General features: G+C 42.4%; 2 protein-coding genes and 1 long non-coding RNA gene across 4 annotated transcripts in view; 1 reads left to right on the top strand and 2 right to left on the bottom strand.

Moving 5' to 3' along the window:
• Positions 1–9638, bottom strand: part of LOC106578122 (zinc finger protein 135) — a 160036-nt gene extending 150398 nt beyond the window's left edge. For both annotated transcript variants that reach the window (XM_045701598.1, XM_045701599.1), the window contains exons 1-2: positions 9340–9638; positions 4565–5014 (exon numbers count right to left, since the gene is read on the bottom strand). In XM_045701598.1, coding sequence (XP_045557554.1) covers positions 4565–5014; positions 9340–9505 — 616 coding nt within the window. In that variant the 5' untranslated portion in view covers positions 9506–9638. The remainder of the gene's footprint in view (positions 1–4564; positions 5015–9339) is intronic.
• The window catches only part of LOC106578119 (zinc finger protein 260), a 116610-nt gene that overhangs the window by 30729 nt on the left and 58823 nt on the right, over positions 1–27058 (top strand). The window lies entirely within an intron of this gene.
• LOC106578128 (uncharacterized) lies at positions 22403–26768 on the bottom strand. The gene is made up of 3 exons (XR_001322339.2): positions 26581–26768; positions 23989–24493; positions 22403–23865 (listed from the first exon to the last, which is right to left on the bottom strand). It is a non-coding gene; the product is annotated as an uncharacterized lncRNA (long non-coding RNA).

The following is a 27058-nucleotide window of genomic DNA, read 5'->3' as shown; positions in this document are numbered from 1 at the left end:
CGAAGTACGGTAATGGAATATTTAGAAATGTTTTGTCACGAAATGCATCGTGCGCGTCAACCTTTTTTACCATTCGGATAGTGTCTTGAACGCACGAACAAAACAGAGGATATTTGGATATAACTATGAATTATTTTGAACCAAACCAACATTTGATATTGAAGTAGAAGTCCTGGGAGTGCATTCTGACAAAGACAGCAAAGGTAATAACATTTTTCTTATAGTAAATCTGATTTTGGTGAGTGCTAAACTTGGTGGGTGTCTAAATAGCTAGCCCTGTGATGCCGGGCTATCTACTGAGAATATTGCAAAATGTGCTTTCACCGAAAAGCTATTTTAAAATCGGCCATAGCGAGTGCATAGAGGAGTTCTGTATATATAATTCTTAAAATAATTGTTGTGTTTTTTGTGAACGTTTATCGATAGTAATTTAGTAAATTCACCGGAAGTTTGCGGGGGGTATGCTAGTTCTAAACGTCACATGCTAATGTAAAAAGCTGGTTTTTTATATAAATATGAACTTGATTGAACAAAACATGCATGTATTGTATAACATAATGTCCTAGGGTTGTCATCTGATGAAGATCATCAAAGGTTAGTGCTGCATTTAGCTGTGGTTTGGGTTTATGTGACATTATATGCTAGCTTGAAAAATGGGTGTCTGATTATTTCTGGCTGGGTACTCTGCTGACATAATCTAATGTTTTGCTTTCGTTGTAAAGCCTTTTTGAAATCGGACAGTGTGGTTAGATTAACGAGAGTCTTGTCTTTAAAATGGTGTAAAATAGTCATATGTTTGAGAAATTGAAGTAATAGCATTTCTAAGGTATTTGAATAACGCGCCACAGGATTCAACTGGCTGTTGAGTAGGTGGGACGATTTCGTCCCGCCGACCCTAGAGAGGTTAACTGATTTTTGTCCTCTGACGTCCTTGGGTAGGCAGAGGGAGTCTGGAAGGGCATCAAGGAATCTTTGGGTTGTCTGAGAATTTATAGCACGACTTTTAATGCTCCTTGTTTGAGCAGATTATTTGTTGCAATTGCAAACGCAATAAAATGGTGGTCCGATAATCCAGGATTATGAGGAAAAACATTAAGATCCACAACATTTATTCCATGGGACAAAACCAGGTCCAGAGTATGACTGTGGCAGTGAGTAGGTCCAGAGACATGTTGGACAAAACACACTGAGTCGATGATGGCTCCGAAAGCCTTTTGGAGTGGGTCTGTGGACTTTTCCATGTGAATGTTAAAGTCACCACAAATTTGAATATTATCTGCTATGACTACAAGATCCGATAGGAATTCAGGGAACTCAGTGAGGAACACTGCATATGGCCCAGGAGGCCTGTAAACAGTAGCTATAAAAAGTGATTGAGTAGGCTGCATAGATTTCATGACTAGAAGCTCAAAAGACGAAAACGTCATTGTTTTTTTTTTTGTAAATTGAAATTTTCCATCGTAAATGTTAGCAACACCTCCGCCTTTGCCGGATGCACGGGGGGTATGGTCACTAGTGTAACCAGGGGGTGAGGCCTCATTTAACACAGTAAATTCATCAGGCTTAAGCCATGTTTCAGTCAGGCCAATCACATCAAGATTATGATCAGTGATTAGTTCATTGACTATAACTGCCTTGGAAGTGAGGGATCTAACATTAAGTAAGCCAATTTTGAGATGTGAGGTATCACAATCTCTTTCAATAATGGCAGGAATGGAGGTCTTTATACTAGTGAGATTGCTAAAGTGAACACCGCCATCTTTAATTTTGCCCAACCTAGATCGAGGCACAGACACGGTCTCAATGGGGAAAGCTGAGCTGACTACACTGACTGTGCTAGTGGCAGACTCCACTAAGCTGGCAGGCTGGCTAACAGCCTGCTGCCTGGCCTGCACCCTACTTCATTGTGGAGCTAGAGGAGTTATAGCCCTGTCTATGTTCGTAGATAAGATGAGAGCACCCCTCCAGCTAGGATGGAGTCCGTCACTCCTCAACAGGCCAGGCTTGGTCCTGTTTGTGGGTGAGTCCCAGAAAGAGGGCCAATTATCTACAAATTCTATCTTTTGGGAGGGGCAGAACACAGTTTTCAACCAGCGATTGAGTTGTGAGACTCTGCTGTAGAGCTCATCACTCCCCCTAACTGGGAGGGGGCCAGAGACAATTAATCGATGCCGACATCTTTCTAGCTGATTTACACGCTGAAGCTATGTTGCGCTTGGTGACCTCTGACTGTTTCATCCTAACATCGTTGGTGCCGACATGGATAACAATATCTCTATACTCTCTACACTCGCCAGTTTTAGCTTTAGCCAGCACCGTCTTTAGATTAGCCTTAACGTCGGTAGCCCTGCCCCCTGGTAAACAGTGTATGATCACTGGATGATTCGTTTTTAGTCTAATACTGCGGGTAATGGAGTCGCCAATGACTAGGGTTTTCAATTTGTCAGAGCTAATGGTGGGAGCCTTCGGCGTCTCAGACCCCACAACGGGAGGAGTAGAGACCAGAGAAGTCTCGGCCTCCGACTCCGACTCGCTTAATGAGGAGAACCGGTTGAAAGTTTCTGTCGGCTGAATAAGCGACACCGGTTGAGCATTCCTACAGCGTTTCCCTCCAGAAGCCATGAGAAAGTTGTCCGGCTGCGGGGACCGTGCGAGGGGGTTTATACTAACATTACTATCTGTACTTACTGGTGGCAGACGCTGTTTCATCCTTTCCTACACTGAAATTACCCTTGCCTTACGATTGCGTCTGAAGCTGGGCTTGCAGCACAGCTATCCTTGCCGTAAGGCGATCGTTCTCCTGTATATTATAAGTACAACGACTGCAATTAGAAGGCATCATGTTAATGTTCCTTAGCTTCGGCTGTTTGAAGTCCTGACGAACCATGTCCAGATAAAACCTCCGGGGTAAAAAAGTTGAATGAGAAAAGTTGAGTGAGGGAAAAACAAAAAATATAAGGTAATGAAAAGTAAAAACCGTGAGGTAGTCAGGTAGCAAAGTAAGATCGGCAACAAAACGCACTGTATATACATAGACATGGAATCACTGGTCACTTTAATAATGTCTACATACTGCTTTACTCATCTCATATGTATATACTGTATTCTATTCTACAGTATTTTAGTCAATACCACTCCAACATTGCTCATCATAATATTTATATATTTCTTAACTCCATTATTTTTAGATGTGTATATTGTTGTGAATTGTTAGATACTACTGCACAGTTGGAGCTCGGAACACAAGCATTTCAATACACTCGCAATAACATCTGCTAAATGTGTATGTGACCAATACAATTTGAAGTACAGAGAGATCCTTGATGAAAACCTGCTCCAGAGCGCTCAGGACCTCAGACTAGGGTGAAGGTTCACCTTCCAACAAGACAACAACCCTAGGCACACAGCCAAGACAACGCAGGAGTGGCTTTGGGACAAGTCTCTGAATGTCCTTGAGTGGCCCAACCAGAGCCCGGACTTGAACCCAATCTAACATCTCTGGAGAGACCTGAAAATAGCTGTGCAGCAACACTCCCCATCCAACCTGACAGAGCTTGAGAGGATCTGCAGAGAAGAATGAGAGAAACTCCACAGATACAAGTGTGACAAGCTTCCAATTTGTAAGTCGCTCTGGATAAGAGCGTCTGCTAAATGACTTAAATGTAAATGTTGTAGCATCATACCCAAGAAGACTCAAGGCTGTAATCGCTGCCAAAGGTGCTTCAACAAAGTACTGAGTAAAGGGTCTGAATACTTTTGTAAATGGCATATGCAATTTTTTTTCTAAAAACCTGTTTTTGCTTTGTCATTGATTAGATTGATTAGGAAAAAACGATTTAATCCATTTTAGAATAAGGGTATTGTGTGTAGATTGATTAGGAAAAAACAATTTAATCCATTTTAGAATAAGGCTGTAACATAACAAAATGTGGAAAGTCAAGCGGTCTGAATACTTCCTGAAAGCACTGTAGTGTTATGTGTGTTTACCTTGTGTCTTTTTGTTGCAGATTGTCATCTGTATTGTTCTCTGTCTGAGAGTATGGGTTCCTGATACAAACACCTCCTTTTGTATTTGTAGAATTACATCCATATGTTCTGTTCTATATGATATCTAGTGGTCCTTTGGGTTACTTTAGATTACCACAGGTGTCTGTAATTATCTCTGGCTCACTAAGGCTGCCCAAGTCTAATCTATTTCCCATTAATTGACCAATCAGATCAGCACTGAAAATGATCTGGCGTGAAAAGATATATGATTGGGGGAAAAAACAGAATTGGTCTGCCTGTATAAACGCAGCCTTAGTGGCCTCATCTGTCCCACTGTTTGGGGAGATTTGCTCTGATGAAGGTTGACCGACCGAAAGCCAAAATGTAAGACATGTGAATCTGTTTCTTTTTTTTCTGTTTCTAAAGTCAGTAAATTCTAGAACCTATTTTCATACATTCAAATAACTTCCTGGTTCTCGTGACACAGACACGTTTTTATCCATGTACAATAAAAGTTAATAAAAACATTTTCATTGAGTATAACTATAGCTAACTATCAGTAGATATTCATACGAACCTATTCTACATAGTTTAATCTCCGGTGTGATCTGCAGCAGTCTCCGTAGAAGATCATTCTCTTCCTGGTACTCCGCTACTGCTTTCGCAAATTCCCCGGAAATCTCCACAGCAGCAAACGCCGTTAAACGCTCATTTAAAAACACACGAAACGACTGTAGTTTAGACATTTTCAGTGGACTGAGAGTTGGGTGTTCAGCTAGTACGGCTTCTTGACGTGGGTCCTCCTGATCACATTCACTTTTCACACAAGGAGGAGTAAATATGAACTCTATGATATCAGGCTCCACCCCTTGAAGCTGCTCTTCCTCCTGACTGGTCCTGACTTCCTCCTGTTCCTCTTTAATCTTTCTGGTCTCTGGGTCCTTCTGTCCCAGACTGGGGCTCCACTCCTGCTGCTCAGGGGGAACCTCCTCTTCAGAGACAGAGAGCTGCAGGGGGTCTGGAGGGACTGAGAGGAGGAGCAGAGGTTACCACAGTCCCCAAATCCAGAACAAATTCAAGAAAGCGTACGGTATTATAAAGAGCCATTGTTGCATGGAACTCTGTTCAATCTCAAATGAAAAGCAATCCTGTTTTAAAAAAACAGATAAAGTAACACCTCACAATGCATCTCACCTATTTGACCTAGATATTGTGTTTGTGTATGTATTGATATGTATGCTACACGTGCCTTTTAAAAAATGTTTTCTGTAGTTCTGTCCTTGAGCTGTTCTTGTCTATTAATATTTTGGATGATGTCATGTTTCATGTGGAAACCTGATGCTTTTGCAACAGCTAATGGGGATCCTAATAAAATATCAAATAACCACAGTATTAGTTATAACCATAAAACGGTCAAACAAGGAAATGGTTCTAATAATTTTTCCACCATTCATTTTTCCCCATAGGGGATTTTACAATGACTTAAAATAAGGGCTGTGTTTTGTGTAGGCTAACCCTGACGTGACGTTTTGATAACCGTGTAAATCTCTCTAGGACAAGGTGACTTTATCAATATATTCACCTATATTTACCCCCCAAAAATGAAATGCTAATCAGCTCCTAATGTGGCTATCACAAAGAACTACAAAACATAAAGAACTACAAACACCATAATGATCTGGACGGGACTGCCGAATCGAGGCAAAGGTAAGAATCTATGGATTCACTATCTAACGTCATCTAAATGTAGTAATGAATAAACTGGCAAAAATGTATTTTAATGAACAATTCTGTGAACTGCCTTGTACGAGTTTTAAAATTACGAAAATACCTGTTAGAAAAGAAGTCAGCTATAGATGACGTGCAGGCGCTTGCTGGGATTTGTAGTTCCACATGATATCTACTTTGATGCTAATTAGCATTTTTCGAATCTGAGAGTAAATAGAGACGAATATCAGTGGAGGCTCCTCAGAGGAAGGGGAGGCCCATCCTCCTCAGTGAATTTCACAAAAATGGTTTAACATTTAAAAAAAAGTTATCCTTCTTAGATAAAACTATATTAAAATATATCCATGTCACCAAATAATTTATTAAAAAAAATAAAAAGAGTCACACACTCCAAATATAAATTCCCAGTAATTTATTGGGTAAATCACCAATGTTTCGGGCATCACTGTGCCTTCTTCAGGGTGATGTCATGAATACTTGATATGATGTTCATAAGAAGGGCCTGAGATCAAAGTCAATATTCAGACCACTAAAGGGTCAATGTTTTTGGATAGGATATCCAGTAAGCCTCCCTTTGTAGTAGTAAGATCTCGATGTTACCTCCTCTCCTTGGTAGAGCAACATGCTCAATGCCTGTGTATTTTTATGGCGGAGATTGGATGATTAGCTTCAACAAAGTGAGCTGCTACACTGCAATGTTCTTACACCTGATTGAGCTGCGGTGTTCAGTTATACGTGCTACTCTAAGGTAACACCATGGTGTAGCCAGAGGACAGCTAGTTTCCGTCCTCCTCTGGGTACATTGACTTCAATACAAAACCTCAGAGGTTCATTGTTCTCGCCCCCTTCCATAGACTTACACAGTAATTAAGAACTACAAACACCATGATCTTTTATTGAAATATTATTATTTTATATTTTGTTGTTGATATTTTCATCATTGCAGCATCAAGAGTTTTGTCCTTGTAGCCTCTCCTTTTGAATTTATGAAGAAGGCACAGTGATGCTGAAACGTTGGTGATTTACCCAATAAATTACTGGGAGTTTATATTTGGAGTGTGCGACTTGCTTTATTTCTATAGTTTATTCGCCGTTAGATAAAAATAATTTTTCTGGGTGTGCGCCAACTCATGTTTGTTTATTCTACTAAATAATTGACACAATTTTTTCAATGAAGGTCAACAGTCGCCGATATTTACCCCCCCCCCCAAAAAAAAATTACATGCTAATTAGCTCCTAATGTGGTTATCATAAAGAACTACAAACACCATAATGATCTGGACGAGACTGCATCATTTTTTCAATTAAGGTCTACAGTAGCCTCAGCAGCACTCTGTAGGGTAGCACCATAGTGTAGCCAGAGGACAGCTAGTTTCCGTCCTCCTCTGGGTACATTGACTTCAATACAAAACCTAGGAGCCTTATGGTTCTCACCCTCTTCCATAGACTTACACAGTAATTATGACAACTTCCGGATGACGTCCTCCAACCTATCAGAGCTCTTGCAGCATGAACAGACATGTTGTCCTCACAATCATAGGATCAGAGAATTAAACTAGTACTAAAAGCATAAGCTACAGCTAGCTAGCTAGCTATCCCTGCATAACATGTGGTTAGTAGTTGACTCAAAGAGAGAAAGACAATAGTTGAACACTTTTGAACGATTTAATACCTTCAAAAATTAAGGAGAAGATAGAGAGAGCTGGCTATATTTCATCTATTTTTCACTTCCACTTAGCTAACGAATGCAGTTAGCTAGTTAAGCCTACTCAAACACCCAGCTCAAAAAGAGATGGATGCTATGTTAGTGTAACCAATGGCTAGCTAGTTAGCAGTGGGCGCTAATAGCGTTTCAATCGGTGACGTCACTCGCTCTGAGACCATGAAGTAGTTCTTCTTTCCCTTGCTCTGCAAGGGCCACGTTTTTTGTGCAGCGATAGGTAACGATGCTTCGTGGGAGGCAGTTGTTGATGTGTTCAGAGGGTCGATGGTTCAAGCCCAGGTTGGGGCGAGGAGAGGGACAGAAGCAACACTGTTACATTAGCTAGCTGGCTATGGCTATCCAACCATGGAACTCTTCCAACTCAAGGTAAGCTTTTGGTTGAATTTATTTATTTCCACCGGGGCAACTGCTAAACTGCCTGCTGACTACACTGTACTGCATGATTGTAGAGGGTTTACTAATATGTTAGTTCTAGTAACTATGACGTTACAATTCAACTAGACAAGTCAGTTAAGAACAAATTCTTATTTACAAAACACGGTCTCTGGGGAACAGCGGGTTAACTGCCTTGTCCAGGGGCAGAACGACAGATTTTTACCTTGTCAGCTCGGGGATTCGATCCAGCAACCTTTTGGTTACTGGCCCAACGCTCTAACCACTAAGCTACCTGCCGACCCCATGTTAGCTAATAATGGTGACAACGATGTAGGCTGTGTATAGCAGTTAGCGGTTATGATATGAAGGTTTGGCTTGGAAAGATTTTATTGCCTGGTCACAGACAGCTGATGTGTTGTGCACTGAAGGGAAAAGGTGAGAGCACGTAAATGCGAGAAGAAATGATAGCTACAACGTTCAAAGTGATCATACTGTTTGCATGTTGCTGCTACGAAAGTGAACTGCGTTTGCGTGTGATCAGGGGTGTATTCATTCCGTAGATTCTGTTGAAAAACTTTATTAAACAGAAGCAAACAGAACAGGTATAAACATACCTGAATTTGTCCAATAGAAACTCTTGTTTGCAACTGTTGGACTAATGATTACACCCTAGATCAGCTAGTTGCAGGCAAGAGTGTGCATGGCGGTATTACATGTGTCGCTGTCTGTCACCTTGATTTCTCAAATGTTTCTCAACCTGTGCATCTATGTTGTATACTATCATTCATAGGCTAGGCTGTATGAATGATGGCTCATGATGGCTGTAGGGAAAATGTAAGTATCATGTAGTAGCCTAAACCTATCAATGTTACATTGAATGGAATATGAATGACAGTTATCCAATATGCTGTAATAGAAATAAGGCCGTGCTCATAAATTTTTTTTTTTTTAAAGATTGTCCTCCATCTTTAACAGCACCGACCGCCACTGACGAATACATTGATAAAAGTCACCTTGTCTGAGATTTACATGGTTATCAAAACGTCACGCCAGGGTAAGCCTACATGAAACACAGTCCTTATTTTAAGTGTTCTAAAATCCCCTATGGGAAAAATGAATGGTGGATAAACGATTGGAATCATTTCCCTGTTTGAGCGCTAGGTTTTATGGGTATTATTAGACCTCCACTGTGGGACTCTATACAGGCTTTAGACATCAGGGTTGGGGTCAATTTGAATTTGAAAGCCGATAAATTCAAGACTAGGCTAACTATAATGCCAATTCAATAATTAAAAACTCGAATCCATTTTCAATTACTTCTCAGTGATTGAAGAGAAGCTATTTATTTCCAAATTTGATCAATTTTTGAATTATAAATTCAAATCACTTCCTGTTTTTATGACAATGTTTTTATCCATGCACGGTAAGTTTAAAACCAACTTCTTCAACATGTATGAAGTGGTGATCAGTTAACAGTTTATCAATAAAGTGGAACTATAGCTAGCTATCAGTATCAACATACGAACCTATTCGACATTGTTGTATCTCTGGTGTCCTCCGCAGCAGTCTCCGTAGCCGATCATTCTCCTCCTCGTACACCACTACCGTTTTCTCAACTTCCCCGAAAATCTCCAAAGCAGCCGCCGTTAAACATTCATTTAAAAACACACACAACGTCTGTAGTTTAGACATTTCAATAAAATTAGAGTTGGGTAGCCTATTTAGTTAAGTCAGTATGTATTTTCTTTACTCCACACAAGGAACAAAAATAACTCGTTACCAATCCTACTTCCGTGTTCTAGTCAAGGAATCTTAGGACGTTCTTTGTTCTAGTTGGTGATGAACCCAGAAACACAACAGGGCCGCCAGCTGGATGGGAGTTTACTGTGCAAGGCAGCCTACAGACCAGTAGTAAAGGAAAACGACGACTACATGTAGACAAACAGTGGTTATCATAAGTATAGGATGATCTGGGAGAATCAATTCTTCATCAGGAGTCAACAGTTTATCATTATTCTATACAAGATTAAATCAACATGATGAATGAGAAGCATTAGGTCAGAATTTACGAGAAATACTCTTGGAAATACTCTTGGACAAATGCAAGGATACCTTTTCTGGAATAGTTTTACATTTCATGTATCAGTTACGTCAGCCTGACCAAAATCAAATGACCAGATATTGCTGTTTCTATTGAAGGGAAAAATTAACCAGACTTTGAACAGCAGACCTGTGAATTTCCTACAATACTCTGTACTGTTTGATCATTACCTCGTCATTAAAATCAAATCAAACTTAATTTACATACATTGTTTTACAACATTAAGTCCATGGTACAGTATATCTATTTATCTGAGAGCCACAGTATGAATGGTCTGGAGTTGCTTTCCTTTCCTAAGAGTGTTGTCCACATTCTGTTTTTTTATTCCCATCTTCTGACTGAAGACCTTATTTCTATTGTCAGTTTTTCTATTTTTGTGGATATTATTCATATTCCTCAGCAGATAAGTCTTCTGAGTCAATATTTTATAACAGACTGAGCAGCCATGTTATTTCACTCCTGTATGAGTCTGTCCATGTTCATTTAGGTGCTTCTTGGGATTGAAGCTTTTCCCCCTGTCACCACAGCTAAATGGTTTCTCTCTTCTGTGAATGCATATAATGTCTGGTTATGTGTTACTTGGGATTGAAGCTTTTCCCCCTGTCACCACAGCTAAATGGTTTCTCTCTTCTGTGAATTCTCATGTACATGGAAAGATGTTTGAAGATCTTGCCATAAAAGGGGCAGGTGTAGGGTTCCCCCATTGGGGGGTTCGGATCTAATGGTGGGCTGAAATCCAATGGTGGGTTGCTGTCAAGTCCTACATGGTTGCTGCTTATGGCTGAGCTGTGGCTGTAGGCATTGTTCTTATTATCGGGAATTTTGAAACCCTTTAGGTGGGTCACAGTGGCAAAAGGTTTGAGATCTACTGGTTTAGAGTCACTCTCTGTTCTTCACAGTCTGGGTTTGGGGAAGAGTCAAGAACTGAAGTGGGTCTTCCTGATCACATTCTCTTTTCAAACAGGAAGGAGTGAAATTGAAATCAGTGATATCAGGCCCCAACTCTTGAATCTGCTCTTCCTTCTGACTGGTCTGAGTTCCTCCTCTTCGTCTATAATCAGTGTGGGTTCTGGGTCCTCCTGCCCCAGACTGCGTCTCCACTCCTGCTCACAGTGCTGCTGCTCAGGGGGAACCTCCTCTTCAGAGATAGTGAGAGAGAGCTGCAGGGAGTCTGGAGGGAAGGAGGGGAGGGTAGAGGTAATCTACGGTATATACCACAGAAGTAAATAGAACACCTGAATCATACAGATGAATTCAAGATGTATATGACCTATACAGCCTTTAGATGTGCCTGAGTGCAAACAGCTAGCACCAGATTCCAAGTTAGTCGATTTTTACAAAGTCCATATTGATACAGAAACAAACAATAATTAAGATAAATTTAATAACAAGCTGATTGACAAAGTCATGACAAATTTGAATCATTTAATGCTACCACCCCTCCAAATCAAGAACAGCCACCTATATCTCTGGAGACATAATAACAATTCTTTGGTATTTTATTAGGATCTCCATTAGCTGCAGCGAAATACATACACACATAATATCTAGGTGAAATAGGGGAGAGGCTTTGTGTCTTGAGGTGTTGCTTTATGTTTTTTGAAACCATGTTTGCTGTTCATTTGAGCTATCTGAGATGGGAGCTTCATACAATTATGGCTCTATATAACATTGTACGCTTTCTTGAATTTGTTCTGGATTTGGGGACAGTGAAAAGACCCCTGGTGGCATGTCTGGTGGGGTAAGTGTGTGTGTCAGTACTGTGTGTAAATTGACCATTCAAACAATTTGGAATTTTCCACACTTTACGTGTTTAACATTAGAGAAACTTCCATTAAAGAAAACCCTCTGTGTTCTATTAGATAGATGGCTCTGAATCAACGATATGACAGAAGTTCAAAAGCTGTAACAATTTTTGTTGTGTTATGGTCAATAATATCAAAGGCTGCACTGAAATCTAACAGTACAGCTCCCACAATCCTCTTATTATCAATTTCTTTCAACCAATCATCGGTCATTTGTGTCATTGCAGTACATATTGAATGCCCCTCTCTATAACCATGCTGAAAGTCTGTTGTTCATTTGTTTCCAGAGAAATAGATCTGCCTCCTTCTTTCCACTCCTCTCCTCTTTTGACCTCACCCTCTCACCTTCCCCCCCCTACTCACAAGGCAGGCAATACGCTTGACCTCATCTTTACTAGATGCTGTTCTTCCACTAATCTCATTGCAACTCCCCTCCAAATCTCCGACCACTACCTTGTATCCTTTTCCCTCTTGCTCTCATCCAACACTTCTCACTCTGCCCCTACTCGGATGGTATTGCGCCGTCCCAACCTTCGCTCTCTCTCTCCCGCTACTCTCTCCTCTTCCATCCTATCATCTCTTCCCTCTGCTCAAACCTTCTCCAACCTATCTCCTGATTCTGCCTCCTCAACCCTCCTCTCCTCCCTTTCTGCATCCTTTGATTTTCTCTGTCCCCTATCCTCCAGGCCGGCTCGGTCCTCCCCTCCTGCTCCGTGGCTCGACGACTCACTACGAGCTCACAGAACAAGGCTCCGGGCAGCCGAGCGGAAATGGAGGAAAACTCGCCTCCCCTGCGGACCTGGCATCCTTTCACTCACTCCTCTCTACATTCTCCTCTTCTGTCTCTGCTGCTAAAGCCACTTTCTACCACTCTAAATTCCAAGCATCTGCCTCTAACCCTAGGAAGCTCTTTGCTACCTTCTCCTCCCTCCTGAATCCTCCTCCCCCTCCCCCCCCTCCTCCCTCTCTGCGGATGACTTCGTCAACCATTTTGAAAAGAAGGTTGACGATATCCGATCCTCGTTTGCTAAGTCAAACGACACCGCTGGTCCTGCTCACACTGCCCTACCCTGTGCTTTGACCTCTTTCTCCCCTCTCTCTCCAGATGAAATCTCGCGTCTTGTGACGGCCGGCCGCCCAACAACCTGCCCACTTGACCCTATCCCCTCCTCTCTTCTCCAGACCATTTCCGGAGACCTTCTCCCCTTCCTCACCTCGCTCATCAACTCATCCTTGACCGCTGGCTACGTCCCTTCCGTCTTCAAGAGAGCGAGAGTTGCACCCCTTCTGAAAAAAACCTACACTCGATCCCTCCGATGTCAACAACTACAGACCAGTATCCCTTCTTTCTTTTCTCTCCAAAACTCTTGAACGTGCCGTCCTTGGCCAGCTCTCCTGCTATCTCTCTCAGAATGACCTTCTTGATCCTAATCAGTCAGGTTTCAAGACTGGGCATTCAACTGAGACTGCTCTTCTCTGTGTCACGGAGGCTCTCCGCACTGCTAAAGCTAACTCTCTCTCCTCTGCTCTCATCCTTCTAGACCTATCTGCTGCCTTTGATACTGTGAACCATCAGATCCTCCTCTCCACCCTCTCCGAGTTGGGCATCTCCGGCGCGGCCCACGCTTGGATTGCGTCCTACCTGACAGGTCGCTCCTACCAGGTGGCGTGGCGAGAATCTGTCTCCGCACCATGCGCTCTCACCACTGGTGTCCCCCAGGGCTCTGTTCTAGGCCCTCTCCTATTCTCGCTATACACCAAGTCACTTGGCTCTGTCATATCCTCACATGGTCTCTCCTATCATTGCTATGCAGACGACACACAATTAATCTTCTCCTTTCCCCCTTCTGATAACCAGGCGGCGAATCGCATCTCTGCATGTCTGTCAGACATATCAGTGTGGATGACGGATCACCAGCTCAAGCTGAACCTCGGCAAGACGGAGCTGCTCTTCCTCCCGGGGAAGGACTGCCCGTTCCATGATCTCGCCATCACGGTTGACAACTCCCTTGTGTCCTCCTCCCAGAGTGCTAAGAACCTTGGCGTGATCCTGGACAACACCCTGTCGTTCTCCACTAACATCAAGGCGGTGACCCGATCCTGTAGGTTCATGCTCTACAACATTCGCAGAGTACGACCCTGCCTCACACAGGAAGCGGCGCAGGTCCTAATCCAGGCACTTGTCATCTCCCGTCTGGATTACTGCAACTCGCTGTTGGCTGGGCTCCCTGCCTGTGCCATTAAACCCCTACAACTCATCCAGAACGCCGCAGCCCCTCTGGTGTTCAACCTTCCCAAGTTCTCTCACGTCACCCCGCTCCTCCGCTCTCTCCACTGGCTTCCAGTTGAAGCTCGCATCCGCTACAAGACCATGGTGATTGCCTACGGAGCTGTGAAGGGAACGGCACCTCCATACCTTCAGGCTCTGATCAGGCCCTACACCCAAACAAGGGCACTGCGTTCATCCACCACTGGCCTGCTGGCCCCCCTACCTCTGAGGAAGCACAGTTCCCGTTCAGCCCAGTCAAAACTGTTCGCTGCTCTGGCACCCCAATGGTGGAACAAGCTCCCTCACGACGCCAGGACAGCGGAGTCAATCACCACCTTCCGGAGACACCTGAAACCCCACCTCTTTAAGGAATACCTAGGATAGGATAAAGTAATCCTTCTAACCCCCCCCCCCTTAAAAGATTTAGATGCACTATTGTAAAGTGGTTGTTCCACTGGATATCATAAGGTGAATGCACCATTTTGTAAGTCGCTCTGGATAAGAGCGTCTGCTAAATGACTTAAATGTAAATGTAATGTAAATGTAAATAGCATTGTATCTGGTCAAGACCATATATTTTTTTTTAAATATGTTTGCTAAGGGCCGGCATCAAGCTGATTGGTCCGTCCTCAGTATCTTTCCATCAAAGTTGTCAATACCAGGTGGTTTCTCATTATTGATGGACAACACTTTTTCCACGTCACCCACACTAACTTTACAAAATTCAAAATTATAATGCTTTTCCTTCATTATTAATAATTTTACGCCAGAAAATGATGGCTCACATTTTGTTGTTGGCATTTCATGCTTAAGTTTGCTCATTCTGCCAATGAAATATTCATTGAAGTAATTGGCAACATCAAAAGGTGTTGAGCCATCTGACTCAATGTAACGATGGAGTTGAATTAGTCTTTCTGCCCATCATTTCATTTAAAATTTTGCAAAGCTTTTTATCCATTTCACTGTATAATTTATCTTTGTTTCATAGTTCAGTTTCTTCTTCTTTTTGTTTAGTTTAGTGACATGATTTCTCAATTTACATTACGTTTGCCAATCGGCTGTGCAGACAGACTTGTTTGCCATTCCTTTTGCATCATCGCTCTCAACCAGATAATTTTTTAATTCCTCATCAATCCACTTGGATTTTGCAGTTTTTACAGTCATTTTCTTAATGGGTGCATGCTTATTAGTAACTAGAAGAAGCAATTTCATAAATGCATAAAGTGCAGCGTCTGGATGCTCCTCAGTACACACATCATCTTTTTTATTTTCAACATAGTAATCAGTACAGAATGTTTTGTGTGATCTCTTATAGACAATTTTAGGCCCAGCCTTTGGAACTTTGGCTTTCCTAGATATGGCTACTATATTATGGTCAGTACATCCAATGGGTACAGCTTTAGAGCAGGTTTTGTAGCATTAGTAAAACATGTGATCAATACTAATGGATGATTTAGTTCCTGTACTGTTTGGAAAACCCTGGTAGGTTGATTAATAACCTGAACCAGATTACAGGCACTGGTTACAGTGAGCAGCTACATTTTGAGCAGACAGATTGATAAAAACAAAACAAGTCTATATTCAGGTCACCTAGAAAACAGACCTCTGTGTTAACATCCACACACATTATCAAGCATTGCACACATATTATCCAGATAATGAATGTTAGCACTTGGTGGCCTATAGCAGCACCCCAAAAGAAGAGGCTTTAGATGAGGCAGATGAGCCTGCAACCACGACACTTCAACAGCGTTAGACATGAGTTCCTCTAAGATGATCAGGAATATGTCTCTGAACAACACAGCAACACCTCCACCAGAAACATTCCTGCATTTTCTGTAGATGTTATATCCCTGTATTGCTACTGCTGTATCATCAAAGGAATAATCCTTAGTGAGTCTCAGAGAATGGCAAATATATGAACGTTATCTGATGTTAGCAAGTTATTGATTTCATGAACCTTATTTCTAAGGCTACATATATTAATATGGGCATTTTCTTCTTCTTCCTGAGTAGCTTATCGGTGATAGACATACTGTATGTATATACAGTGCATTCGGAAAGTATTCAGACCCCTTCCCTTTCCAGATATTGATACGTTACAGCCTTGTTCTAAAATGGATGAAATAAAAAATGTTCCTCATCAATTTACACACAATACCCCATAATGACATCACAATACCCCATAATGACATCACAATATCCCATAATGACATCACAATACCCCATAATGGTAAGTATTCAGATCCATACTATCTGGAGGGTCACAGGGAATGTCCAGACCCTTCAGGTGGGTCACAGTGACAAAAGGTTTGAGATCCACTGGTTTAGAGTCACTCTCTCTTTTCTCCACAGTCTGGGTTTGGGGAAGAGTCAAGGACCAAAGTGTGTCCTCCTGATCACATTGACTTTTCACACAGTAAGGAGTGAATATGGAGTCTTTGGTATCAATGAGCCCTTGAAGCTGCTCTTCCTCCTGACTGGTCCTGACTTCCTCCTGTTCCTCTTTAATCTGTGTGGGCTCTGAGTCCTCCTGCCCCAGACTGGGGCTCCACTCCTGCTCACAGTGCTGCTGCTCAGGGGGAACATCCTCTTCAGAGAGAGAGAGAACTGCAGGGAGTCTGGAGGGAAGGAGAGGAGGAGCAGAGGTTATCTATTATCTATATAACATAGAATTAAATAGAACACAAATCATACAAATTAAACATCTCTGAAAAAAACCCACCTAAACTTTGTTAAAACAAGTGAAACTACGTTTGTATTTAATCCTCAGGTACCCTAAAATGTAAATAAACTATAATATTTCATACGGAAAGTAGTATGTTCAATAGGAAAACAAAATAAGCCGGTGTGCGTCTTCTTCATAGCACGCGCCAAGACTGATTTTCAACTTTGACTCTGTACCCAAACTCATATTTCTTCATAATTATTCAAGTTACAAGCCTGAAACCTTGAACAAAGGCTGTTGATATCTAGTGGAAGCCATAGGAATTGCAATCTGCGGCTGGAATTACATAGGACCCATAGCTTTCTTGAACGCAAGAACAAAACAGAGGATATTTGAACATAACTATGGATTATTTTGAACCAAAACAACATTTGTGGATGAAGTAGAAGTCCTTGGAGTGTTCTTCTTACGAAGAACAGCAAAGGTAATCCAATTTTTCTTATAGTAATTCTTAGTTTAGTGAACGCCAAACTTGGTGGGTGTCAAATTAGCTAGCCTGTGATGGCGAGCTATCTACTCAGAATATTGCAAAATGTGCTTTTGCCGAAAAGCTATTTTAAAATCTGAGACCGCGATTGCATAAAGGAGTTCTGTATCTATAATTCTTAAAATAATTGTTATGTTTTTTGTGAACGTATATCGTGAGTAATTTAGTAAATTCACCGGAAGTTTTTGGTATGTTTGCTAGTTCTGAATGTCACATGCTAATGTAAAAAGCAGTTTTTTTATATAAATATGAACTTGATTGAACAAAACATGCATGTATTGTATAACATAATGTCCTAGGAGTGTCATCTGATGAAGATCATCAAAGGTTAGTGCTGCATTTAGCTGTGGTTTTGGTTTTTGTGACATTATATGCTAGCTTGAAAAATGGGTGTGTGATTATTTCTGGCTGGGTACTCTGCTGACATAATCTAATGTTTTGCTTTCGTTGTAAAGCCTTTTTGAAATCGGACAATGTGGTTAGATTAACGAGAGTCTTGGCTTTAAAATGGTGTAAAATAGTCATATGTTTGAGAAATTGAAGTAATAGCATTTCTAAGGTATTTGAATATCGCGCCACTCGATTCCACTGGCTGTTGAGTAGGTGGGACGATTTCGTCCCACATACCCTAGAGAGGCTAAGGATACTATAGTTAACACCTTTCACAATGGATTTATTAACTACAAAAAGGGTAAGACGTATTTAAATTTTTATTCTGGTGCTGCTCTGCACACACAAGGTCGATAGATAGCTAGCTCTGGTCCAATGCTAAGCCAACTCTCGGAAGTTCAATTATGTTCAAAGCTCCTTCATAGATTCTGTTCCTCACAGGTATATTTCTGTGGGCTTATTTCAGACAAGCAAGATGCCCAGAACCAGTGGTGGAATAAATATCCAATTGAGTAAAAGTAAAGATACCTTCATACAAAATGACTAAAGTAAAAGTCACCCAGTAAAATACTACTTGAGTAAAAGTCTAAAAATATTTGGTTTTAAATATACTTAAGTATCTAAAGTAAAAGTATAAATCACTTAAAAATCCTTACATTTAAGAAAATCGGACGGCACCATTTTCTTGATCATTTACGGAAAGCCAGGGGCACACTACAACACTGACATAATTTACAAACAAAGCATTTGTGTTTAGTGAGTCTGCCAGATCAAAGGCAGTAGGGATGACCAGGGATGTTCTCTTGAATACTTTTGGGTGTCAGGGAAAATATATGGGGTAAAAAGTACATTATTTTCTTTAGGAAAGTCTCCTCCTCCACCCCGTCTCCCTCTCTCCCCACCTGCAAAATGTCAGTCGCATCTCGCGGCCTACACTTGTCTATCCAATGCATGTAGCTAAACAACTATAGCTTGCCTGCTCCATAGTAGGGTTGAATATTTTCCCGGTATTTTATAAAATGTTCCATCCCGAGAATAAATAACTTTTCTCCTGGGTAACCCGGTATTTCTCACCAAAACCGGAAGCGTCATTCAAAAGCATTATAAAATCTAAGAAATAGGCCTATGTCTGGATTTGATTAGAGCAGGTATTCCCAAACTGGGATACGCAGCTGGAGGTTGAATGTTTGAAGGGGTACGGGACTATAAAAAGTTTGGGAACCACTGGTCTAAAGCATTGATAAAAAAATTCAAGCCTGATGCAACCTGAGCCTGATGAGCCATACATTAAATACATCTTGTTTGGACTTGGATTGATAACGTTATATAGGAGGTTCTGTCCACCACCACTGGTCATCTCAATTTCCAGGTAGTGAGGCATTGACAGGAGGACCATTCAAAGGTTTGAGTAAGAACATGATCATTGGTACCTCACAGGCTGACTGCTCTGATCGTTGCTGGTGGTGTCGATGTGAATATCTAACAAAGTTCTGTGTGGACGTTATTTAGAGATTCTGTGTGATGTGATGTGTGGAGATAGGAAAGGAGAGACTACCATTACCGAATATGTTAAATGAATAGAACACTAGTGTGATGGAGGAGTTTGTGAAGAATGAATATATAAACTCCTGTATTATTGCCGGTACGACTGTATTTATAGTTAAATAGTTACATTTATAGTTAAAGTTTGCCTGTTTCAAGATCTGGAACTAAAAGAGAGAATGGGGACGTGTCGTAGTAAGAACAAAAATACAGCTTGCCCCGAACCTCTGGGCCCTGACAAAATGATGAGTCAGAAATTTGGGAACTGGGTGTTAGTCCAAATAGTTAAATTGACTAAATGGAGCTTTCCCTTTAGATGGAACTCTCAGTGCAGAGAGACCTGGAGAAACCAGAGGACTCTCAGTGCAGAGAGACCTGGAGAAACCAGAGGACTCTCAGTGCAGAGAGACCTGGAGAAACCAGAGGACTCTCAGTACAGAGAGACCTGGAGAAACCAGAGGACTCTCAGTACAGAGAGACCTGGAGAAACCAGAGGACTCTCAGTACAGAGAGACCTGGAGAAACCAGAGGACTCTCAGTGCAGAGAGACCTGGAGAAACCAGAGGACTCTCAGTGCAGAGAGACCTGGAGAAACCAGAGGACTCTCAGTACAGAGAGACTTGGAGAAACCAGAGAACAGCTGGAAGAGGCAGAGAAGAGACACAAAAAAATAAAAAGTTAAATGGGGGCACACCTTTTACTGCCGCCCCAATCACTGCAGCCCCATCGGGGGCACAGCATTTCTAACAGCCCCGTCGAGAGCACAGCCTTTACTGCAGCCCCAATCATAGCTCCAAGACCAAGCCATAGGGGGACAAGATCAAGTGCCACCACCCTACCAGTCACCTCAAACCACTACACAAAGACACGTTTTGGGAACTCCAGGCGAGCATAATTACTCGTTGACTGGAGTCAAATCAAATCAAAGTTTATTTGTCACGGCGCCGTGAAATGCTTACTTACAGTCTCTAACCAATAGTGCAAAAAAGGTGTTAGGTGAACAAAAGGTAGGTAAAGAAATAAAACAGTAAAAAGACAGTCTGTATACAGTAGTGAGGCTATAAAAGTAGCGACGCTATATACAGACACCGGTTAGTCAGGCTGATTGAGGTAGAATGTACATGTAGATATGGTTAAAGTGACTATGCATATATGATGAACAGAGAGTAGCAGTAGCGTAAAAGAGGGGTTGGCGGGTGGGGGGTGGTGGGACACAATACAGGTAGCCCGGTTAGCCAATGTGCGGGAGCACTGGTTGGTCGGCACAATTGAGGTAGTATGTACATGAATGTATAGTTATAGTGACTATGCATATATGATAAACAGAGAGTAGCAGCAGCGTAAAAAAAGGGGTTGGGGGGGGTGGCTCAATGCAAATAGTCCGGGTAGCCATTTGATTACCTGTTCAGGAGTCTTATGGTTTGGGGGTAAAAACTGTTGAGAAGCCTTTTTGTCCTAGACTTGGCACTCCGGTACCACTTGACATGCGGTAGTAGAGAGAACAATCTATGACTGGGTGGCTGGGGTCTTTGACAATTTTTAGGGCCTTCCTCTGACACCGCCTGGATGGCAGGCAGCTTAGCCCCAGTGATGTACTGGGCTGTACGCACAACCCTTTGTAGTGCCTTGCGGTCAGAGGCCGAACAATTGCCATACCAGGCAGTGATGCAACCAGTCAGGATGCTCTCGATGTTGCAGCTGTAGAACCTTTTGAGGATCTCAGGACCCATGCCAAATCTTTTTAGTCTCCTGAGGGGGAATTGGCTTTGTCGTGCCCTCTTCACGACTGTCTTGGTGTGTTTGGACCATTCTAATTTGTTGTTGATGTGGACACCAAGGAACTTGAAGCTCTCAACCTGCTCCACTACAGCCCCGTCGATGAGAATGGAGGCGTGCTCGGTCCTCCTTTTCCTGTAGTCCACAATCATCTCCTTAGTCTTGGTTGTATAGGCTGTCTCGTCATTGTCGGTGATCAGGCCTACCACTGTTGTGTCATCTGCAAACTTAATGATGGTGTTGGAGTCGTGCCTGGCCAGGCAGTCGTGGGTGAACATGGAGTACAGGAGGGGACTGAGCACGCACCCCTGGGGAACTCCAATGTTGAGGATCAGCGTGGCAGATGGGTTGCTACCTACCCTCACCACCTGGGGGCGGCCCGCCAGGAAGTCCAGGATTCAGTTGCAGAGGGAGGTCTTTAGTCCCAGGATCCTTAGCTCAGTGATGAGCTTTGAGGGTACTATGGTGTTGAACGCTGAGCTGTAGTCAATAAATAGCATTCTCACATAAGTGTTCCTTTTGTCCAGGTGGGAAAGGGCAGTGTGGAGTGCAATAGAGATTGCATCATCTGTGGCTCTGTTAGGGCGGTATGCAAATTAGAGTGGGTCTAGGGTTTCTGGGATAATGGTGTTGATGTGAGCCATTACCAACCTTTCAAAGTACTTCATGGCTATGGACGTGAGTGCTACGGGTCTGTAGTCATTTAGGCAGGTTGCCTTTGTGTCCTTGGGCACAGGGACTATGGTGGTCTGCTTGAAACATGTTGGTATTACAGACTCAAATCAGGGACATGTTGAAAATATCAGTGAAGACACCTGCCAGTTGGTCAGCACATGCCTGGAGCACATGTCCTGGTAATCCGTCTGGCCCCGCAGCCTTGTGTATGTTGACCTGTTTAAAGGTCTTACTCACGTCGGCTACGGAGAGTGTGATCACACAGTCGTCCGGAACAGCTGATGGTCTCATGCATGCCTCAGTGTTGCTTGCCTCGAAGCGAGCATAGAAGTGATTTAGCTCATCTGGTAGGCTCGTGTCACTGGGCAGCTCTCGGCTGTGCTTCCCTTTGTAGTCTGTAATAGTTTGCAAGCCTTGCCACATAAGACGAGCATTGGAGCCGGTGTAGTATGATTCAATCTTAGTCCTGTATTGACGCTTTGCCTGTTTGATGGTTCGTCGCAGGGCATAGCAGGATATCTTGTAAGCTTCCGGGTTAGAGTCCCGCACCTTGAAAGCTCAGTGTGAATGTTGCCTGTAATCCATGGCTTCTAGTTGGGGTATGTATGTACAGTCACGGTGGGGACGGCGTCCTCGATGCACTTATTGGTAAAGCCAGTGACTGATGTGGTGTACTCCTCAATGCCATCGGAAGAATCCCGGAACATGTTCCAGTCTGTGATAGCAAAACAGTCCTGTAGTTTAGCATCTGCTTCATCTTACCAGTTTTTAATAGACCGAGTCACTGGTGCTTCCTGCTTTAATTTTTGCTTGTAAGCAGGAATCAGGAGGATAGAGTTATGGTCAGATTTACCAAATGGAGGGTGAGTGAGAGCTTTGTACACGTCTCTGTGTGTGGAGTAAAGGTGATCTAGATTTTTTTTCCCTCTGGTAGCACATTTAACATATCGATGGAAATTTGGTAGAACTGATTTAAGTTTCCCTGCATTAAAGTCTCCGACCACTAGGAGCGCCGCCTCTGGGTGAGTGGTTTCCTGTTTGCTTATTTCCTTATACAGCTGTCTGAGTGCGGTCTTAGTGCCAGCATCTGTCTGTGGTGGTAAATAAACAGCCACGAAAGTATACCTGAAAACTCTCAAGGCAAGTAGTATGGCCTGCAATTTATCACACTATACCACGATAGTGGGGACCGTTGTCTGCCTCTTGCTGGCCAGTAATTACCTAATAGGATACAGGAACCGTCCCCAGCCAATGGGACGACCGCAGGCCCGGAGTAGAGGCCCAGAAGATACTGGTGAGGTTGCGAGAGGAAAACGAGACTTCAGAAACTATGAACTAATTCCTTTCCACAGCACAGATGGTGGCGAATGGCATCTTCCCAAACACTTCCTGTTGGGTCTGTGGGCTAAGCCCACAGGGGGTAGGTGAAGGGCTTCCTTTATTGGGTGTCCCAGCCGGTTTAAATGAAACTTTGACCATTCTCCCAGCACTGTGGTTTTACAATTCCCCACCTCGGCGACTGGACCTTATGACACGTTTTGCTTTTTATAACCAAACTTGGAAAGGTAGTTATAGAAGACCTTGTGAAAATAAAATCTGGCCCCCCCTATCCCAATAGAAAGCTCATTGACTGCAGCCTGGTGTATACAGGGTAATGGGTCTGTCTACCTAGGTGAAAATGTGTGCAATTGTACAATGGACTCTGATGGAGAATCAAATTGCTCACTGACAGTTCATGATTTGCTGATGGGCAGAGACTTACATGTAAGTGTTGTCCTCCCAGTGCATAATATAACCTTGGAAACAAAGAAATCAGCCTCTAATGGGACCTATTGGTTGTGTGGGAACAGCATATCCGGCTGCGACACAGCCCGGGATTAAACTCGGGTCTGTAGTGGTGCCTTAGACTGCAGCGCCACTCGGGAGGCCCTGTGCTAATGCTTGCTGGTAAACCTAGCTTTAGATGGCTGGTTGTAACATTGTAGCTTGCTGTTTACCAGCCATATAAACTCAGCAAAATAAGAAACGTCCCTTTTTCAGGACCTGTCTTTCAAAGATAATTCGTAAAAAAAATATTAAAAACTTCATAGATCTTCATTGTAAAGGGTTTAAACACTGTTTCCCATATATTTGTCTAGCTGTGTCCAGTCCAGGTGGTGCTTGTACAGGCAGACCATCTATGGGAGGAAGGATGTCAGCGATGCACAGCAGCTAAAATCTGGTCCTGACAGTCCAAGCGCTCCTTGACGACAACAACACCAGGCTCCAGAGCAAGGAAGCTGTAAAACAGGAAATAACAACAACAAAATGTGAAGACATTACAACACTGCACAACATCAATTCACCTCCCAAGTTTAGATAAGAAGAATAACCTCATACAATGCATTGAAAATGATATTCACCTGAAGTGCTGGTACTGCTTGATCTGTTGCCTGAAGTACGGAGTCAGGTGTTGTTGCCAGCCATAGCTTTCCACCAGCACCGTACCATCCTCCAGTCCAACCAGCTGTGGGATGTTGAACCTTGTCACAGTGCTGTTCTTCACAACACCAGCAGTCTCAGACAGTGTTCACGCTGGTCTTTCTGAAGCACTGCTTGAGGCCAAAGCACCGGTCGGGGGGAAAACTTTAGCCTGTGATCAGGAAGTGAAGGTCCAGACTGTGGTGGAGCTTGTACATGGTCCTCCAGGCACAATACCAGAGCACAAACTTGTTCTTGTTTTGGCCACTACAGTTATCACTATTCAGGTCCATACGTGTTTCCCCAACTCCGTAGTTGGTGAAGAAATGGGACATGTAGTTGATGACTGCACTGCTGCCTTTGCTTGCTTGGGCCAGCTCTCTTTTTGATGGGAGGCCATTGTCCTTGTATGACTGGTGGAGGAGAGTCAGGCGTGTTCTACTGATGCTGAAAGACAAATTCCAGATACAAATATTTTAGCATTTTTATACAATAGATGCTAACAGCAAGCTTTAACTAGCAATACAAACCGATTTGTCATAGCTACCTAAAGTTAACCAAATAGGTTCAATGTTAGCTAGCTAACATTAGGCTATAACTAGCAATGCGAAATGGCATTCTGAGGAAACATCACTAACGTTACACAGACATCATACATGCAAATTAATGTTAGCTAGCAAGCCAGCCAGCTAACGTTAGCTAGCTAACAGCAAGCTTGAACTTGGGGTCTTTTGTTTAGACATGTAACGTTAATGTTAGCTAGCTAAAAAATGAACTATAATCCCAATCCATAGAGTAACGTTACTAGCAATACAAACAGATTGTCATAGCTAAGTTAACCGAATAAGCTAGGTTCAATGTTAACGTTAGCTAGCAAGCCAGCGATCGAACTCCAGCTGGCTAGCTAACTGCAAGCCTTAACTCGCAATGAAAACAACTTTCTGACAAAATTAGAAACGTATATCTGAAACTGTACCTAGATTCCAATTTGACAGAGAATCCAGGTAGACGCTACACAATTGGCTGCCAGGAAGCACGAGGGCCTTACTCTGAGTCATTGTCACACTAGGATTATGAGGATGCAGTAAAGTCTATAGCTAGTTAGATTGCTCCTTTCCCCCCCAACTTAGCTATTCCCTTTATAATTAGACTTTAGCATGTTCCAAATTTTCTAATTTACACCAGCCAAGAGTTTGTCTCGTCAAAACTTTGACTCCTTTAACGCAATTTATTTATAGTCCTGGCGTTCGACTGCCTTTAATGACCTAGATATCTTTCTGAACCTTTCCTCTGTAGTAACTCCCTCTGTTTAAGAAGTACAATTACATTTCTTATCACATATTGTGATAAAAGCACTGAAATGTTATTGATACATTTTAAATATATTTATATATATACTTTCCTGAAAATCTCCTTCCATCTTTCAGAGTATTTCTCATCCATTTTGTCTTAACGCTGCTCATTCGTGATATTGTTAGAATTTTTTTATGAGTAATGACAGTTGACTCTTGATAAGTGCACTTTGTATAACTACAAACTATGTTTTAAGTGAACTCTAGTCCCAATTCAACAACATTCTTTATAATTTCACTTGATAACTGCATTTTCTGGTTTTAGTGCAAGCTGTCACATCAGTCCCAAGCGGTTACAGTTGTCAGAAATCACCATTGTTACAATGTTTTGTCTTTTAATATTTTACTTTATACAAGAAATGATCATTGTAGATCACCATGGGGTTTATTAGAGCGGTTTCCCTCATTGTACACTGAACAAAAATTTAAACGCAACATATAAAGTGTTGGTCCTGTGATTCAGGTGCTGAAATAAAAGATCACAGAAATGTTCCATATGCACAAAAACGTATCTCAAAAACGTTCTCTCAAATTTTGTGCACAAATTTGTTTACATCCCTGTTAGTGAGCATTTCTGCTTTGCCAAAATAACAGGTGTGGCATATCAAGAAGCTGACTAAACAGCATGATTATTACACAGGTGCACCTTGTGTGGAGGACAATAAAAGGCCACTCTAAAATGTGCAGTTTTGTTACACAATGCCACAGATGTCTCAAATTTTGAGGGAGCGTGCAATTGGCATGCTGACTGCAGGAATGTCCACCATAACTGTTGCCAGAGAATTGAATGTTCATTTCTCTACCATAAGCAGTCTCCAACTTCGTTTTAGAGAATTTGGCAGTATGTCCAACCGGGCCTGAACAGCAAACCATGTGTATGGTGTTGTGTGGGCAAGCGGTTTGCTGATGTCAACGTTGTGAACCGAGTCCGCCATGGTGGCGGTGGGGTTATGGTATGGGCAGGTATAAGCTACGGACAACAAACACAATTGCATTTTATCGATGGCAATTTGAATGCACGGGGGTACCGTGACAAGATCCTGATGCCCATTGTCATGCCATTAATCCACCACCATCACCTCGTGTTTCAGCATGATTATGCACAGCCCCATGTCACAAGGATCTGTACCCAATTACTGGAAACTGAAAATGTCCCAGTTCATCCATGGCCTGCATACTCACCAGACATGTAACCCATTAAGCAGTTTGGGATGCACTGGATCGACGTGTACGACAGCGTGTTCCATTTCCCACCAATATCCAGCAACTTCTCACAGCCATGGAAGAGAAGTGGGGCAACATTCCACCGGCCACAATCAACAGCCTGATCAACTCTATGCAAAGGAGATGTGTCGCACTGCATGAGGCAAATGGTCACACCAGATACTGACTGGTTTTCTGATCCACGCCCCTAAATTTTTTAAAGGTACACTACATGGGATCTTTTGTTTCAGCTCAAGAAACATGGGACCAACACTTTACATGTTGCATTTCTATTTACTGTTTGTCAAATTATAATTATTGTATTCATTTTTAAGTTATATAACAACATTCTAACCTTGTTGACAATTATCTAGTGCAAATATGGCATTATTTCACTATTTGTATCCGTTTGGATCAGTTTCAATGGGGGCCTTTTATTTTGAATGCGAACCGGAAA

This window comes from Salmo salar, chromosome ssa18 (assembly GCF_905237065.1).
Source record: "Salmo salar chromosome ssa18, Ssal_v3.1, whole genome shotgun sequence".
Taxonomy (NCBI): domain Eukaryota; kingdom Metazoa; phylum Chordata; class Actinopteri; order Salmoniformes; family Salmonidae; genus Salmo; species Salmo salar.
The sequence above is the reverse complement of the archived record's forward strand: the minus strand, read 5'-3'. Positions and strand labels throughout refer to the sequence as shown.